Source organism: Pan paniscus, chromosome 6 (genome assembly GCF_029289425.2).
Source record: "Pan paniscus chromosome 6, NHGRI_mPanPan1-v2.0_pri, whole genome shotgun sequence".
Classification (NCBI taxonomy): Eukaryota; Metazoa; Chordata; class Mammalia; order Primates; family Hominidae; genus Pan; species Pan paniscus.
The window spans coordinates 159,710,152-159,729,534 of NC_073255.2; the positions used below are offsets into that span (position 1 = coordinate 159,710,152).

The 19,383-nt window shown below is 40.2% G+C and overlaps 2 protein-coding genes across 12 annotated transcripts in view; one reads left to right on the forward strand and one right to left on the reverse strand.

Annotated features, from left to right (window-relative positions):
* CADPS2 (calcium dependent secretion activator 2) overlaps positions 1-19,383 on the reverse strand; it is a 566,720-nt gene that overhangs the window by 519,570 nt on the left and 27,767 nt on the right. The gene's annotated exons all lie outside the window — the stretch shown is intronic.
* Positions 10,194-10,785, forward strand: LOC134730746 (transcription factor p65-like; the record flags this gene model as incomplete). The annotated part of the gene is given in 2 exon segments (XM_063606147.1): positions 10,194-10,438; positions 10,440-10,785. Coding segments are annotated over 2 exon segments (591 nt in total), but the record flags the coding sequence as incomplete, so codon positions are not given.

Here is a 19,383-nt window from a genome sequence, read left to right on the forward strand (position 1 = left end):
GGAAAAAATCAAACAACCCCATCAAAAAGTCGGCAAAGGATATGAACAGACACTTCTCAAAAGAAGACATTTATGCAGCCAAAAGACACATGAGAAAATGCTCATCACCACTGGTCATCAGAGAAATGCAAATCAAAACCACAATGAGATACCATCTCACACCAGTTAGAATGGCAATCATTAAAAAGTCAGGAAACAACAGGTGCTGGAGAGGATGTGGAGAAATAGGAACACTTTTACACTGTTGGTAGGACTGTAAACTGGTTCAACCATTGTGGAAGACAGTGTGGCAATTCCTCAAGGATCTAAAACTAGAAATACCATTTGACCCAGCCATCCCATTACTGGGTGTATACCCAAAGGATTATAAATGATACCTCTATAAAGAGACATGCACACATATGTTTACTGTGGCACTATTCACAATAGCAAAGACTTGGAACCAACCCAAATGTCCATCAATGATAGACTGGATTAAGAAAATGAGGCACATATACACCATGGAATACTATGCAGCCAAAAAAAGGATGAGTTCATGTCCTTTGTAGGGACATGGATGAAGCTGGAAACCATCGTTCTGAGCAAACTATCACAAGGACAGAAAACCAAACACTGCATGTTCTCACTCATAGGTGGGAATTGAACAGTGAGAACACTTGGACACAGGAAGGGGAACATCACACACCAGGGCCTGTTGTGGGGTGGGGGGAGGAGGAAGGGATAGCATTAGGAGATACACCTAATGTAAATGATGAGTTAATAGGTGCAGCACACCAACATGGCACATATATACATATGTAACAAACCTGCACGTTTTGCACATGTACCCTAGAACTTAAAGTATAATTTAAAAAAAGAAAAAAAATGCACACAAACATGAAATCAGAATGTAGACTCACATATATCCTTTCAAAATCTCATTAAATAAATTGTGAATTATTTTTGTAATTAAACACTTTCTATTTTTAAATGCAAAAAAAAAAAAAAAGAAAAGCCATCAAATCAGCAAGAAAAAACTTAGGGTAGGCCGAATTACCAAAATGTGGCCAGGAGAGCCAGGCATGGTGGTATGCACTTGTAGTCCCAGGTACTCCAGAGGCTGAGGCAGGACGATATCCTGAGCCCAGAAACTTGAGACTAGTCTGAGCAACACAAAGAGATGCTGTCTCAAAAAAGAAGCCCACTATCACCATTAATATTCTTTAAAAATTTTTGAATGTGATATGAAACAGAGTAATACTATAAATATTTTGCAGAAATAATAAATATCTACAGAAAATTTATTAACAATGTTTAGTAAAGAAGCCATGTACATAATAAAAAATTGCAATCTCTTATACTAACAACTAGGTAAAAATTAACACAAGAAGAAAGCCCATAAGAACAACAAAAGTTATAAAATGCTTAAACTGAGCAAGAGTTTATGTAACAAAACTGTTTTACAATACTGTAATTTAACAAATTGATCAATATAAGAAATCACTCAAATAAATGGAGGAAGAACATGTTTCCTTATGAAATAGGTAAATATGGCAAAAATGTCAATTCCTTTTTAGTTAATGCCTATATTTCTTGGAATATTAGTCAAACTATCAAATTTGCTGACAAAATAAATCAAAACTTAATCTCAAAGAATATGTCATCAAATACCCTAAAAAAGAAACATGGAAGAGACAAGGCATTGTTGCCTTTCTTGACATACTTATTACAAAGTACCAATCATTAAAACCCTAGTGTATTATCACGAATTTAGAAAAGGAGATTGATGTAAAAAGTAGGAGCCCCAGAAAAAAAACTAATTATATGGAGTTTAACGTATGCTAAATTAGATATCACCAAGCCAAAAGATTGGGAAGAATTACTTGAAAAATAATTAGGGATCACCATAGGATACTTTCAACTTAAACCTATACCTTATTGTATAAAATATGCTATAGTAGTGATAAATTTTAAAACCAACTTATCAAAGTAGAGACAGAAATGAAAACTGAGCATTTCTTAGGTTTCTGTAAAGATACTAATTTTCCTCAAGCTTTGCCGCAAGAGTAGGAGAAAACACAAAGCTGAAAAAGAGAAGATCCAAAGATCTGAATATGCAAAAAATGTAGAAAGTCTCCACACACCATTAAATAACTAAAGAAAACGAAGGGTTGCCTTAAATTTTCAGCTGTTCTTTATAAAACCATTCTAAGAAGGAAGAACTGAAGACCATCAGCCTGAGTCAATACAATAAAAGTTTAGTACTGTATTTTTTTTACCCTAATTCCTATTAGAGGTAGTATCCAGAATTTTCCACTCTAAGGAAAGTTCCAGCGTGACCACTCAATAGGAAAGAGATGGGATACTCAAAATGGGATAACATGGAGGGTTTCTTTACAGAAGGATGATTTACAAGGTGTGGGTGAAGAGAAACCATTAGGGATGGGAAGCAGGCCTGGGTTAGCAGCAGCTGAGTTGTTACCTCTCTAGGCTGGAAAAGGAGAGATGAGGAGCAGCTCCTGAAACCCCAGGAATAGTCACACATGTGGTTGCTTTATGGGGAGCATGAGCTTTGGCTCAGGAACATGGCCCACTTCAGATGCCCCTGCAAGGGAAGAGCCAGGGGAATGAACATTTTGACTTCTCTTTCCTCCCTCTGCTTCTGTCGGGCTCTCCATGGACCAAACTCAACTACAGCCGTCCACAGGGGAAAGCCTCTAGAGCAGAAAGCAGGACGGAGGAGGGTGGAAAATGGGTCTAGAAAAGCAAATGAAAAAAATCTGGTACAATGGGATAAGCTCATTGTGTGTCCATCCTCATGAACGCTTTCTGCCCAATTTCTGGTTTGCAGCTGTGTTCTTGCCAGTTTCAACCCTGCCCTGAAATCCAGTAACAGGACCTTGATAATCTGATGCCTTCTCCTATTTCCTCTTTAACCACCACAAAGACTTTGATGCTTAATATCAAAAACCAAAAATTCAAGAACAATCCAAGTGACCAACAATATGACAATACAGAAATGATCATTAAGCTACTATAAAGGCCAATGTAGAAAATGCTTACAGTATTGTATAAGAAAAACAAATGTCATATTTTTATTATGTTAGAGTTATAAGCATGTGAACAATATATGGGTTGAATAAAAAATAGAAAGGTGATAGTAAAAATTGGTATATTTTAATATATAGTAGAAATACAGAGATAATTATGCCACAAAATATAGCTAGAAGGTGTAAAGGAGGGAGGAAGAAGACAAGAAAGGAAAAGAAAACCCTTGCCTACACTATCCACTAAGGGCCCAAGCAATGCTTAGGTTGAGGACAACATGATTTTGCTCTAAGGAAAATTAAAGGAAATAAGCTAGGGAGCCTTCAAAGCCTTTCAGTGACCACAATACTAGGAAAATGTTTTGAAGAAGGAACTATAATGAGGGCAGAAATCAAAACAAACTATCATATTTGAACGTGGAAGAAGACACAAGGGAAAAAATGCTTTAATCTCATATAATTAAAGTACTTAAGAGATTGTGTTGATTTTCAGAATTAGCTTAGGATACCGAAGCTGGAAAAATAAAAGGCTTCATTAAAAGGAGCAATGCTTTCTGTGAATACCAGATAACTCTCATTTTTGAATGAATGCTAGACAAAAGCATGTACTCAATCACACATCATAAGAGTTGTTTTTTTTTTTTTTGGCTTTCCTAATGTAATCACATAGTAGATGAAATTTCTCCTCAACAATATATAAGGATGGAGATTAGAAAGCTACACGACTTAATTCCACTTATATCTGCCACAGTGGAAAAAAGGTATCAAAACAGCATCAAAATGATAAGTTTAGGACGACTGACTGACCAACTACTTTGACCTATGGGGTGTCACTGTCTGTCAAAAAGCTATAACCAGCTTTTGGCATGAGGGGATATTTGAAACAAATAGTGAGATCACAACTTAAGATATACTAGTACTTAATGATAATGGACGGTAACCCCAGCGCAGCAAACAATGCATGTGTGAGTTCTCAAACAATGAGTCCAGTTCTTTAGGAAGCTATGACATTATATGCCAGATTGTGACATTTGACAAAAGAAAGGTAATTTCACCATAAAACTGAGCAGTCTGACAACAGAGACTGGGGAATGCTTGACTTGAAATTGCACACTGATGAGAACACAAGAGCTAGAAAAAAGGAGAGTTGACTAATGAAGAGATGGTAAAGAGGGCCATGGGTCTAGCAGCAGATCTGAAATGGACAGATGAGTCTACACAATGAAATGGCAGGCAAGGGTCAACAGGAGGCAAAAGTGTAAAGTGAAGAAAGGATCCAGGTGAGGACCAGCATGCCTAGAAGGCATTATGAGCAGAGAGGCCCAACAAAAAGGGAAGCAAAGAATTCGAGATGAGTACCTATTGAGGCTGAAAGGAAACTGGGATAACCAACAGAGACATGATCATAGACGAGTTAGTTAGGAATCCAGTTTCCAGGCAACTGGGCACCAAGGTGAGCACAGGACCAAACACAAGCCCCAGCCACAGTGAGTCTGTAGCCTTCTGCTTCCAGAAGCTCCTCAAACGGCCCCACTAGGGACAGGACGAGCCTCACCTGGAGGTGAGACTGAAGTTACAGGTTGGGGTTAACTGTTACAAGGCAAGAGGCAAAGAACTAGGGGAACAGGAACACAATCCAGATGTAACTAAGTTGGATTTCACATTTGTATGAAACTTTATCCTTTAAAATTAGTGGTAATCACGCCCTTTCATAGTTTTAAAGTTAAAAAAAAATCCCGCTTGCCCTTGACTCCAAATGAGATACTCAATGTTATGTTAAAAATCAGGATTCTTTGTTCACTACTACAACTCTCATTTCCAGGAGATGAATCACCTAAACGACATATCTTTTCAATCACTTTTTATAAGAGTTTCCTTCTCAAAGAACATCTATAATATTCAAACTGTGAGAGGAATTAAAAATATCATGGGATATCCTGTTTTATCACATTAATGCACAGGAAATATTTTAGAAGACTGGCACTCAAATATTAGCACAGAAAACAATATTGCTTAACTAAATAGAAAAGTCTTTTTAAAAATACATCTATAGTAATGTACCTAAGTTACATAGTTTATGCTCAGGGGCTCAGGTATAATGTATACAATCAAGAGTTTATCCAAAGTCACATCAGATAAAGGAGAGGAAATCCAGGAAGTCTGATGTGATTAAAAAGGTCAGGCAAATATTTAAGTTTCAGAGACAAAGTGAGTGGGGAGGATTCACATAAGGCTGAAGAGATTGAGCAAACCTTGGATGTAAAGATAGACATGTGGCTTAAAACAACATCCAAATGAAAAAAGGTAAAAAAAAAAAAATCATTTTATTCTAAGGCTCCTTTTTTGCATTTTTCCCCCTAGTTTTTAATCATCCTATAAGCTTATAGTACAGGCAAGATCAAGATGCTTTTGAGAGACTTAAAACTTCAAATAAGGCTTCCTAGTCACTATTCCCTGCTGATAAGCCAAATAAATAACCTACATTCTCTATCACAAATCCCAGAAATGAGGGAGAAGAGGGGATACTGTCATCAGTCAGAAGCAGGATAATGAACATAAAAGATCTGAGGTGATAAATACTTTTCTCTCATGTCCATTAAGTGGTGGCTCAGCAAATTGCCCCCACCCATCTTTGGGCCCAGGTGTGTGTGTGCTAAGATGTGACCCCTGAAGAAGGGACCCAGGACTCATTCTAAGAGCAACCTCACACAAAGCAGCTTCTTGCCTAGCATGAGATGGTCTCAAAAGAAAATGGGTAAAGGTTTGATGTCAGATAAAAACCAACCACAAGCGTGGCACTGCCAGCAACACAAAGCCAGAGTTGGATGCTCTCAGGAAGAAATCTTCCAAAAATGATGGCAATGAAAACTGGAAAACATCCACACAAGAGAGTTAATTTTAAACTCTTGCCAACCCTGGAGTATGAAAATGCCACATGGCATCAGTCTTTCTTGAGTGGCACTGCCCTTTCTCCATTCTCCTCGCTACATCCCCTCAGGAGTCACACACCAGGCCAGCAAGCTTGGGTTGAAAAGCCCTCCACATCAACTATCCCACTGCAGGCTTCCAGCCTAGAGCAGGTTCACATGCACAGGGGAGAGTCTTCAACTTTAAACGCAGTTTGGGCTTTTAACTATGACATAGCACAGGACATGAATTATTGAAATAGTCTTTTGGGGGCTACAAGCAACAGGAAAACTTGATAAATTGTCCATGTTATTACCCAAGCAAAGTTATGGCACCAATCTGAGATTCCATCCAAAGGGGAAGGTTGGTCAAAAAGTACTAAAAGGGATAGAGAGGGAAACACAAAATAGCGTTATGATTGCTCGCCAACACTGTGGTCCCTCATTCAACACAATGGTTAAAATCACATCCAAGAGGAAAACTGAAGCATCTATGTATTCTAAAAATTAAGGAGTAAGAAAATATGATGAGTTCTGGCTGTTTATCTGTAAGATTTCACAGTTAAAATTCTAAAACATTTATTGTAATGCAGGGTACTAAATGGCAAACATTGCATCTTACATATTCCATTTAGCCATATTAAAATTAAAGTGCTAAGGATGTTCAAATATTAAGTGATAAAGGTATTACAAAATCTAGTAAGCAAGGTTTATTCATCTCTACTCCAAGGAATAAAAAGATATAAAACTGATTTAACAACCCAGTGCAAGAAAAATAGCTGGAAAGATTGTACACTAAATTGCAAACTAAAGCAAAAGGTATAAATCTCTGATATAACAAGAAAATCACTGTAAATACTTTACAAATTTTGCAAGTTTTTATGAGTGTGGTTTGTACATTTCAAAAGTAAACTTTAGGCTGAATTTGGTTAGCTACAAAAGTGGTGTTACACAGGCAAACTAAAGCCAAGAATGAGGTATTTGAAATGCCTCCTCAGATTATTTAATTAAACTATATATTTATATTCAGATTCAGCATTAAAATTAATATACAGATAAAGGAATTGCAATATTAGTTATAAAGCAGAAGACTATGTTGTGGCAACTCTTTAAATATAGGAGCCAATAATTTTAAGGAAGAGGCTGCCCAGTTATTTACATCTCGATAAGGAGCAAGGAAGAGTGAATAGGCTGAGCACACAAAAATGAGGTCCCAGGAAACAAAACACAAAAGTACTAAAGCTGATTAAGTGGTAAGGACAATAACAGCTCTCTTTCACTTCCTGAGATGATCTTCAAGCTGGCACCAATCCCTTATAGAAGTATGCCATGCTGTGCATGACCCTGCAGCAAATCTCTACCAAAAGTTTCTTAGTATGGCCAGTAGCCAAAGCTGGAGTGCTTATTAAAATGCAGATTCCTAGGCCTCATACCAAACCTACTGACCCAGTATGCCCGGCAGCAGATCCAAGAACATGCATTTTAAAGGACTCCACTGGTGACTTTACACATGTTAGAGTTTGAAAGCCACTGCTCTAATCACCTCAATTGTCTCCCTTCTCCATTATTCTTCACATTCATACCTTTTTTTTTCTTTTTTGAGATGGAGTCTTGCTGTGTTGTCCAGGCTGGAGTGCAGTGGCACAATCTCAGCTCACTGCAACCTCTGCCTCCTGGGTTCAAGCAATTCTCCTATCTTGGCCTCTCAAGTAGCTGGGACTACAGGCTCATGCCACCATACCCAGCTAATTTTTGTATTTTTACTAGAGACAGGGTTTTGCCATGTTGGCCAGGCTGGTCTAGAACTTCAAGCAATCCTCCCTCCTCCGCCTCCCAGAGTGCTAGGATTACAGGTGTGAGCCACCGTGCCCAGCCGGTATTCATCTCTTCTAATCTAGCTCAACACTCAACTCCTGTTAGAAATCTGTGATTAAACTCCTTTCAACTCTGATGAGTCTTTTACTTTCTTCAATAATTATGTGTTCAGCTCTGTGTCTTTGGCCATTTTATTGTATTGTTCTCATACCATTAGTTTGTTACATAAAAATGGCCAAAACATACAAAGCCTTTGCTGTAGCTACTTAGATTTTTTTTTCTTGTCATCATTAACAACAGTTCTATGGGAAAGATACTAAGCTTATGGCGTGGGAAAACTTAGATTTTCCAAAGTAAATTTGCCTTAGCTCACATTTCTAGAACATTGTGAAGATTCAGTGCAAACCCACATAGTCTTACTGGCTACTGCTCCGAACTCATACTTACTTAGATTTTAATCTCCTTAATGCAAATTGTTTCACATATGGAAAGGAACAAAAAATACAATAGGAGTAGCCGTGGTTAGAATGGTTGATAGTATGTATTAAAGTACTTGTTAAACAAATGTGGTTGAAAGCAATACGGTAGCAAAGCCAGTAAAACATCATCCTATATGAAAACAGCAATATTAGGTGGGAATAAAAGAAAACTAATCTTCTGGAGCAACTGCATGGTGATTTGCCAGGACAGAAGGTTTGAACCTGATCTCATTAGAACACTCAACTCTGCCTATGGCTAAGTTTCATCATCATACGCAATATTTTGCCTATAGCTAATGTCTTAATCTTATTAGAATACTCAACATTTTGCCTTTAGCTAAGGTCTTGTAGTTTTAGGAATGTCTCTGATAAGAGCAATGCTCTTACTCTCAAGCCTAGCAACCAGCATAACTAAGAGAGGAGTACCCAGTAAGGCAGTGTTGCAGGAAGACAAACCCTTCCTCTGCGACAGAGCCCACAGAGGTCACTGCTGGAACAATGGGGAAAGGAGAAACTGAATCTCTCCTCAATTGCAAAGGAAAGATTCAAGAGGAAATAGGGCCCTCCTTAAATTGGCAAACACTTGCACAGCCTCCTAGGGAAGAGCCCATTTATCTACAGGCTACCATGGCCAGGTCTAGGCTGAACGTTCTCACAGTAGAGGAGCCAGGACCCCCAAAGGCTCTAAAATATTCAAGATCAGATGCTATCAGTATCTGTCCCTGATTGGTGAAAAATAAAGAACTTTTATAAAGCTAAAAAGGATCAGATACTAGAAAGAGGCAAAACTGCGATTCAAACATATGCCACAGCCTCAAATGCCTGTTTTTTCCCCATTATATTGTGTTTCATTCTCTCATTCAGAGGTTACTTCAGGTTAAAATAAGTATTTCCATGTTAATGGACTGTATTAGTATCTTGCATCTGTGTGTAAAATGCCATGACGTCTCTGACTTTTTCCCCAAGAGTTTCAGACACCTAAGAAACCGGCAGCTTCAAGCAACTCACATGAAATAAGGAAGATGGGAAAGGGAGAGGAACTACATCTAGGAACCTGGGGATTTACACAGAAAAGCTATCTTTCTGAAGACTTTACTAAGAAAAAAAAAATGCTCCTGAAGTATTTTGGAACAGCTTTTCATATTCTATTAAGAGTTTTCATGCAAAGGCATGAAACCAGCTTTCCAAAGTCCCAGGTAGGTTAATGAACAATTACTAAACCTTTCAATCTTCTGATTCTAAAGTTTCCATTTGAAGACTAAGGGCAAAATTCAACCTAAACTTAGTCTCCTTACTAAACTATACACGGACAACTCAGAAATTTGTATTTATATCAAAGATTAGCTTAATTAAGCATGTTGGTTGCCCACTATTTTTCATAAACACAAACCTGACTGATGTTTATCAAAAAATTTTAAGCTTTGTTTACAAAGAACGTTGGAACATTCTGAAGCTCTCCTCAATCTGTAAAATATCTGGAGGAAACTATTTTTTCACTTATATTTAATTTGCTTAGTCAAAAATCACCAAAAAACATTTTAATTTGCATTTTACCAAGCCTCTTTTAAAATATTCTTAGGGCATAGAAGAATTCTGAAAGCTTGGTTATTTGTACTCAGGACATCAGAAATGCCACTGCCATAGATTTCCAAGGACGTTTCCTTGGTAAAGTCACAAAGTTCATAAACTCTGGAGCTTCTCAGTCTCTGCGGTCCCCAGCTGTCCGCAACATCTTTATCACCTACTCACACTTTCCAAGCAAAGTGAAAACAGAGTCTGTGCGTTAAGGAATGTTGATTTAACAAATTGTTATTAAGCATTTATATGTTTACTACTGTAGCCAGCTGCTATGGCTGCTATAAAAGAGGCATTTGATTGGGTCTTTGCATTCAAGGAGCTTTCAATTTAAAAAGCCAATACTATTTCTCAGTAGAAGCTCCAACAATGGCCAGTAAAAACTCTGTCCCCAAGCCAGCCCCCAGCCCTCTCCCTTTACATCATCCCTCAGCACCATCAACTATGATGAGTTTCCCACCATGGTTTTTCCTTCTGGGCAGATCTCAAGCCAGGCCTCAGCTTTGGCCCCAGCCCCTGCCCCAGCCATGGCATCAGCTCTGGCCCAGGTCCCAGCTCCTGGCCCAGTACTAGCCCCAGGCTTTCCTCAAGCTATGGGCCCACCTGCCCCCAAGCCTGCCTAGGCTGGGGAAGGAACAGAAGGCCCTGCTGCATCTGCAGTTTGATGATGAAGACCTGGGGGCCTTGCTTGGTAACAGCACAGACCCAGCTGTGTTCACAGACCTGGCATCCGTCAACAACTCCGAGTTTCAGCAACTGCTGAACCAGGGCATATCTGTGGCTTCCCACACAACTAAGCCCATGCTGATAGAGTACCCTGAGGCTATAACTCGCCAAGTGACAAGGACCCAGAGGCCCCCTGACCCAGCTCCTGCTCCACTGGGGGCCCCAGGACTCCCCAGCAGCCTCCTTTCAGGGGATGAAGACTTCTCCTCCAATGCAGACATGGACTTCTCAGCCCTGCTGTGTCAGATCACCTCCTAGGGGGGTGACACCTTCCCTCCCCAGAGCACTGGGTTGCAGTGGATTGAATCCCTCCCAAAGCACTTATGGATTCTTCTGAGGTGTGCCCCAACTGCCTCCAGCTTTGGAGATGTCTTCCTTGTGGCAGGGGGGCGGGGAGCACATTTTATTCTTTTATTGGCAATATCTGTATCTCTCCCTCTTTTTGGAGGTGCTTAAGCAGAAGTATTAACTTGTCTGGAAAGAAGGGAGCTGGGGAAACTCAAACTCTTTCTTCCCCTATCCTGATGGTCAGCTCCCTTCTCTGTAGGGAACTCTAGGGGTCCCCCATCCCCATCCTCCAGCTTCTAGTACTCTCCTAGAGAGAAGAGCAGGCTGGAGCTAAGGCCTTTTAGTCCACAAAGCCTTATTATCAAGTGTCTTCCATCATGGATTCATTACACCTTGATCAAAATAATGCCCCAGTTACCAGCTCCTCTATGGCACTGGCATTTTCCCTGTGGCTAACACCAGCATTTAAGGGGCTGGCCTTCCTGCTTTGCAACCCAGTTTAGTAGATGTTCTCTGTTCACCCTAGCAATATTCTTACCCTGCCCAGCATATGGCAGCTGGTAAGCACTGGCCAAGTATCTCTCTACTCCCACTAAGACCAGCTAAGTTGTAGGCCTACAATGAGATAGTTGTGTCTCCCAACTCACATATGTCACTTATCACTGTAATGAGTTCTAATTACTAATATTTCAATATCATGTGCATTCATTTGGGTTGCCAAGAAGCAAACACTACACAAAATTAAACATGCAAAAGACATCTTGCAGTAGGGAACAGGAGAAGGCAGGGAGCACTCTCAGAACAAGGTGCAGGTGTGATGTCTACAGAAGGAAAGAGGGAAGATATGAGAATTGGACTACAGTGCAGTCCCCAGGGATGTTCAACTGGGCCACTGAGGAGTCCTTGAGCTTAAACTCACTCAATAGAGGACAGGAATGGGTCTAGCTGTCCCTTCTGTGCCCAATCACTGGCTCAGAGAAGTCCACAGAAACCATGGCCTCAGAGTGAAGGTGGACTCAGAGGAGCAGCAGTTCAGCTATCAATTATGCTTCCCACAGCAGGAAGCCTGAGGGGTGCATTCTTCCTTGTTGCAGCATGTAAACCAGTACTAAAAATAATAGCTAAGACTTAATGAACCTGTATTAGTCTGCTCTCATGCTGCTAATAAAGACATACCCCAGACTGGGTAATTTATCAGTAAGAAGAGGTTTGATGAACTCACAGTTCCATGTGGCTGGGGAGGCCACACAATCATGGCGGAAGACGAAGAAAGAGCAAACGGACAACATATATGGCAACAGGCAAGAGAGTGTGTGCAGGGAAACTCCTCTTTATAAAACCATCAGATCTCATGAGACTTATTCACTATCATGAGAACAGCATGGGAAAGACCCAACCCCGTGATTCAATTACCTCCCACTAGATCTCTCCCACAACACATGGGAATTATGGGAGCTACAACTCAAGATGAGATTTGGGTGGGAACACAGCCAAGCCATATCAGAGCCCTTACTGTATAGACTATTTAAAGCATCTTTCATGCATCAATGTAATACTCATAGCCACACAGACATGGGTACTATTATCACCCCTATATACAAACCAGGAAACTGAGGCATAAGCCATGGTCAAACAGCTAGTAAGCGGCAGAACTGTAATTTGAATCCAGAAGTCTTTACTGACTCAAAAATTTAAGTGAAAAAGTTTTCTATTAAAAATGAAGTTAAACATTTTGGAAAGACTCACTAAAAGCAAGCTGATAAATTATTGCTGTCACATTAAATATAATTAACACAACTGAAAAAGATTAGGGGAAGGAAATCTTAAGAATCTAGGAAGGACTCTACCTAGGAGATCTAGGAACTCATTCAATGGTACCTGAATTCAACCGTTCATTCAACTACAACATGTGCTAGACATTGTTCTATGAACAAAACTGACATGAGAATTTTTAAAAATCTCTGCCCTCATGCAGCTTACATTTATGTGTGTCAAGGGGGAAGATAATGAATGTGTTGTATAGTATATTAAGAGGTAATTAGTGCAAAACAGGGAAGCAAAGTAGAAAGCTTACAGATGGGTAGAAGTGTATGTGGGTGGGGCGGGGTGGGGTAGCAACTTTAAATAGGGAGGCCAGGGAAAGCCTCATTGAGTTAATGGTTGAGCAAAGGCAAAGGAGGTGAGGGAGAGATGCCTGGGGAAGGAACTTTCAGGTACAGAGAACAGTAAGAATGAAGGCAAAGGTAGGAACATGCTGGCAGTTCCACGAACAGCAAAGAGGCAAGTTTTAGCTGGAGCAGAGAGAGCAAGGGGGAGAGGTGGGAGGACAGATCATGTAGGGTCTGGTGTGCCACTATAAACACTTACGCTTTTACTGGGAGTGAGATGGAACCCACTGGAGGTCATGAACAGAGAAGCAATCCGACTTCTGTTATAACGGAATCCCTCTGACTACATATAGAGAACAGATAAGGGTTGGGGATGGTAAGGATGGAAGCAGAAAAACAAATTTAGGAGGCTACTGCAGAATCCTACATGCAGACTGCTTTGCAATCTCCACTTCGAAAATCCACCATAAAAAAATCTAAAATGTTAATGATAGAAAGTGCATTAGGGAAGTGACTTGCATTAGGAAAATAATGCATGACTATAATCATAGGAACCACAGTTAAGGAAAAGGCCTTGGCCTCAGTGCCAGTCCTCTGTTTGGTCTCCCATCTATTCTCCTCCCTTCTATTTCACATGACTGAACCCTATAAACTACAGTCCTAGACAGCTGGCTTCTGATGTCAATAGACAAATGAGATACTAGCAGGAGATCAGATAAACGAGGAAGAAAAAGGTCAGGGTATTTCTCCCCCTACCTCCTCTACTCCATGTGGCATTTGCAGAGTGGCCACATCCTCCATTATTCCAGCCCCCTGTGGGGTACACCCTCCACGGTTCCAATTACCCCTGGGTGGCCCAGATCCCGGGTTCTGCTCTCACCAAGCAGCTACTGTGCTGTAGCTGAGTTCGCACCAGGCAGCTCCCTTGTTGGCTCTGATAACAACTCCTCCATTTGATGCTTTAGCCCAAAGGGTGGTAATGGCTACCTGCAGTTGGTAACCTCTGGAATATATAACAGATCCCTATTTGCTCTTTTAGCTTTTTCAATACCTTTGTAATTAGCTCCCTATACCAAATCCCTCTATTGAACCACTTGGTGATGTTTTGTTTTTCTGACTAGATCCTGACTAATATACCCTTACATCAACAGTCACAAATGAATGTACATGTATATAACTGTTTAAATCTTGAAGATATGCATACATTGTTCTGTATGATCCATAATATTCATATCAAATCCTTCCCAGGGGAATTAGGCTGGAGGAGTGATGGGAGAGATGGAAGAAGAGAGGGGAAGCAGGAGCGAAAAGCGGATGTGGGGAAGGGAGCAGGAGAAAAGGTAGAGGGGCATGTAGTACATGCCAAAGCTTCAGCGCTTTGCAAGCATTCCCTTACTTGGCGCCCAAGGCAAAGTCCCAGAAGCTCCTTTTACTGTGGGGAGGAGTCCCTGATAGAAAACGCCAGCCCTGTCCTTCCTTCAAAGAGCCTACAGCAATTCGTTAACACCAACAGACTCCAGGCCATAGTAACTGCTGGAGCGATGTCCTCGGAGCTGCCAGAAATGAAGGTCTTAGCTGGGCGTGGTGGCTCATGCCTACATTCTCAGCATTTTGGGAGGCTGAGGCGGGTGGATAACTTGAGGCCAGGAGTTTGAGACCAGCCTAGGTAACGTGGCGAAACCTGGTCTCCACAAAAAATACAAAAATTGGCCAAGAGTGGTGGGTGACTCGTGCCTGTAGTCCCAGCTTCCCAGCTACTTGGGAAGCAAGATGGAAGAATCACTTGAGCCCTGGAGGTTGAGGCTGTAGTGAGCCACGATCATGCCGCTGCGCTCCAGCCTGGGTGACACAGTGAAGTCCTGTCTCAGAAAAAAAGAAATGAAGGTCTTGCATTCACTGCCTTCTACTCACAGTATTCAATAATGAGAAAGTCAAAGAAGAGGAAGCAGATGAACAGAAAAGGCAGTAGAGAGAAACTTGAGCCACTGAGGTGTCAACTCAAAGACACCATCCTAATTTACAATAGAATATCACCAAACATCACACCAGGTATCATGTTGCCTAGCTGTGCCAGAACAAGGTGTGCTGCACACATGCAAGGACAAGAGAGGCTCCCGCGAGCAACCTCAGGACTAATGCTTTTTATTGTTGCAGGTAAGTAATATGCATTAACAATCATAGACAATTTAGCTTCAAGTGTGAGCAGCCAGCAAAAGCTTCCATACAAAAACACAAAAGGTGATAGTCTTCCAAAAGTGTTTTGTATAAAGGAAATGCTGAATCAACCCGAGGAACAGGTACTCTCACTGACATGAAAACACTGTTTCAGCACTATAGGTATTAGATACTACTTAGTTTAATTCAAAAAGGAATCATGCCCTTCAAAATCATAATATAAAAGGACATCACTATATTTGTGTAAGACCTAAAAAATTAGATGTTTACTGATTTGTTATATATATGAAAATATAACCCATACAAATATAACCCATAAAAGGCTTCAAATTACTTAAAAGCCTTTCTCCCTGGAGAGGAAGTAGTTTGTGGCAGAGACTGAAAGCTTTTTAAAGTGTGACTTTGATCCCCATCTGCTGTAGTCAGGGTGGGAGAAGAACACTGATGGGAGAAAAAGCAAGACCCTAGAAAAGAGGGTTGCTATTTTCCTGGAGGGATCATTTCTTTAGTATCAGTAGTAGTATTCATTAGCAGTATTCTGCCTGGAAGCCAGTTCTTCCTATATCAAATTGTGGACACGAAGAAAGGAAGGGAGCAGCCACTGAAAGTGAGAGGTACTATACACACATTAATTTATTTACCCTAATAGCAATCCATTCCCTGATACAATAAGGTACATACAGAGAAAGGTTGAAAAATGTGGTTATTGTCATACCTCTAATAATACACTCTGGAATTCAACTTCCAAACACAAATAAAGTGTCCTTCCATTCACACTATAAGCACACCCAAGAAAATTCTAAGGGCAATTTAAAAAATAACAGTGGCAAATTTGCCCAGGATGGTAGGATGTCATGGGGAGTCTGACCCTGTGGCTGGTAGGGGCAAAGTATGGTCTTGAAAGAAGAATGTGAAATAAGACATAATGAATGAAATTTGGAAAACAAGAGAAGCCATGGAAACAGCAGGAAAAGCCTAGAAACAGGAATTTTTAAGTCCTTTAGACATACGACTGAATATGAAAAGAATGCAGACTGCTTCTACATCTATCTCGAGCCCTGACAACTTCTTTTAAATTCTAGGCACTATTTTCCATTGCATAAGTCTCTTCCACAAACATGGTCAAAATTAAATTTATTATCTGCCTCCTTGTTTGCATATTTTTGGTGACTTAACTCTCATTCCAAATCCCTTCTCCTCTCTTTTCCTCCAGGACAGAGACTGGTCATGCAAATATTAATACCCCAGTCTTCCTACAGCTACAGTTTGCCTGTAAGATGTAAAAAGAAGTTGAGGTGGGGAGGGGTGCTCCCTGTCCATAAGAAAGTGTCTCTGTGATGGAGCCCATGGCCCCTTCCCCCTTCCTTCTGCCTGGAACATAGATACCTTTGCAGGCAGTTGTAATCATGGAAGCAAAAGCCTCATGCTAGGGATGGAAGAGCAGGAAAACAGGCAGAAGCTGCTTTATGATGGTGTCACTGAGCCAACATCCTACTCCCTGTGTTCTTGTGAAGTAAGCCCAGTGGTTTAAGTTACTATTAGACATGCTTTCTGTTCAGAGCCAACATAAGCCTCATTGGAATATCCCCAAATCTTTTTCTTCTCATGTGCTTCACATCTTGGTAATGGTATCCCCATCCCACCAGTGGCATCAGCAAAATCCAAGGAATCATCTCTAAATCCTACTCATTCAGTCTTGCTTGCTTCTCACTCTATTTCTGAAATGTCTCTTCCAACCCTTCTCTTTCTTCTCTTCTTGTTCATCTTTACCTTCACCACCTCATTCATGCTGTAGTTCCCTAAACTACTAATATGTCACCAAACTCCTCTTCCTGCCACTAATCTTCCTGGAACACACAAACCTCTACTTACAGGTTTTCACACACCTCAAACCTTGAAGTCTTGGCTCCCAGCTTGCTTCACAAGAGACCTCACAATACTGGGGCCAGCAATGGCTAAAAAAATATGCCAAGTGTACATTTTAACTGACATTAAAAAAACAAGTAGATACAAAGTAAAACAAGATATCTTTTGTGTTCATGAAATATACAAAGACATCTAACAATCTCTATAAAACATAGTAAGCACCGCATACATTTTGGTTAAAAAATGAAACAAGCCAACAATAAAAGACATCTTTAATATGATTTCAAGATTAGCAATGCTGCACTGAGGTGAATATTCTTACAAACTATTCTTAGTATTATATATATCAGCTCACTTGTTCCAGAGAATTATTCAATATATGTTACAAGTCTCAAAAAGTATACACTTCTAATATAATATTTCCAGTCCAGGAATATTGTGAAACCCAGCCCTCCTCTCCCCATAAGGTTTTTGCAGATATTCATCATGGCACAAATTATGATTTGTATGTATGAGGAAAGAATACATAACCATTGAAATATTAGAGTTTTTGAACAGAAAAATATTCAGGATACAATGCTAAGGGGAAAGCAAGATACAAAACTGTTTTTATGGCATCATTAACCGAGGAAAATAGGCATGGAAACGATAATGATAAGGATGAACTGCTCAGCACTCATTATTATGGCTGGTCATATCACACATTTCTCCCCCTCTATTTCTTTTTTATGTTTCTGTACTTTCCAAATACTTTACTATAGGCGTATATTATTTCTTCATTCAGAAAAACATATGACAGGTCTGGAGATGTATGAGTAATAAAGAAACAAAAAATAGTAAAAACTGAAAAAGTAAAAGAGAAATTCAGGTTGAGTTACTTATTAAATGATGGTAACTTGCTATACCAGATCCAATGTTACTTTGGGGAAAGGAGTGGGAAGCCCTGAGTATGCAGCGCCTAAGGGCAGGGACTTGCAATCAAGATCAATAACCACCTGGGCATTTAGGCAGAGTCTATTACAGCTTATGTGCATTCAGAATTCCAATTATGAGGTCCTGACATTTTAAGATTTCCTATTCAAACAAGTTTCCCAAACAATTCTAAATAGCTCCCTTTATAAAGTCGCTGTGGAAGATGACAAAAATACTCAAGTCACTTCATGTCAGCCTTTAACTGTGTGTGTTAATGAGTCCAGAGTTTCTTCCTTCTGGTGGGTTCGTGGTCTCGCTGACTTCAAGAATGAAGCCGCTGACATTCTCGGTGAGTGTTACAGTTCTTAAGGATGGTGTGTCCAGAGTTTGTTCTTTCAGATATGTCTGGAGTTTCTTCCTTGCAGTGGGTTTGTGGTCTTGCTGACTTCAAGAATGAAGCCAACGACCTTTGTGGTGAGTGTTACAGCTCTTAAAGGTGGTGCAGACCCAAAGACTGAGCAGTAGCAACATTTATTGTGAAGAGTGAAAGAACAAAGCTTCCACAGTGTGGAAGGGGACCCTAGCGGGTTGCTGCTACTGGCTGGAATGGCCAGGTTTTAGTCCCTTATTTGTCCCCGCCCACATCCTTCTGATCGGTCCATTTTACAGAGTGCCGATTGGTCCATTTTACATAGTGCCAATTGGTCCATTTTACAGAGTGCTGATTGGTGCATTTTACAATCCTCTTGTAAGACAGAAAAGTTCTCCAAGTCCCCACCCTACCCAGAAGTCCAGCTGGCTTCACCTCTCATTAATGCTTCAGTGCCCAAGATTTGTCCTGCAATATACCCACAAACTCTCGAATTCAGTGTAATCTAACAAAATGGTTTTAAATAGAGCTTTTATACAAGAAACAAAGTTCTTATTTTGCAAGAAAAAAGACACTTTGAGAAACACCTGAGGTAAAGATCTAAGGATTTAGAGGCACAAAAGCCTCAGTTCAAACACCGTCATTTATAAACTGCATGACCTTACTCAGATTGTTTACGTTCTCTGAGCAAATACAGAAATAGAAAAAGATAAGCTCCAGCTTCTAAGACTTCAAGTGTCAGTTAATCACACTCACTTCTTTTAAAAGCCATATGTGTTTCATCGCTTGCTTTTAACCTTCATTCTCTAAAGAACAACATCTCAGAACCTGATAAAAGCATTAATATTTGAAACACGTTATATATAGTTGACATTTTAAACTAAATATTTTCATGACATTATAGAGACTGTTCTGCTGTGTGGCCACTGGACACCAATATGTAACTCTAAAATAAATGAAAACATTGGGGGCATAGTGAGGTCCCTGGTGAGAACAAGTAAAAAGTGTGGTATTTAAGCAAATATGCTACATACAGCTATCTTTAATGAGAAAAAAAATAAGTTGCCAGTAAAATGTTAATATGCATTTGGCCCTTGGGGAACAGATGGTGCTACCTACTGAAAGAATTACATATTG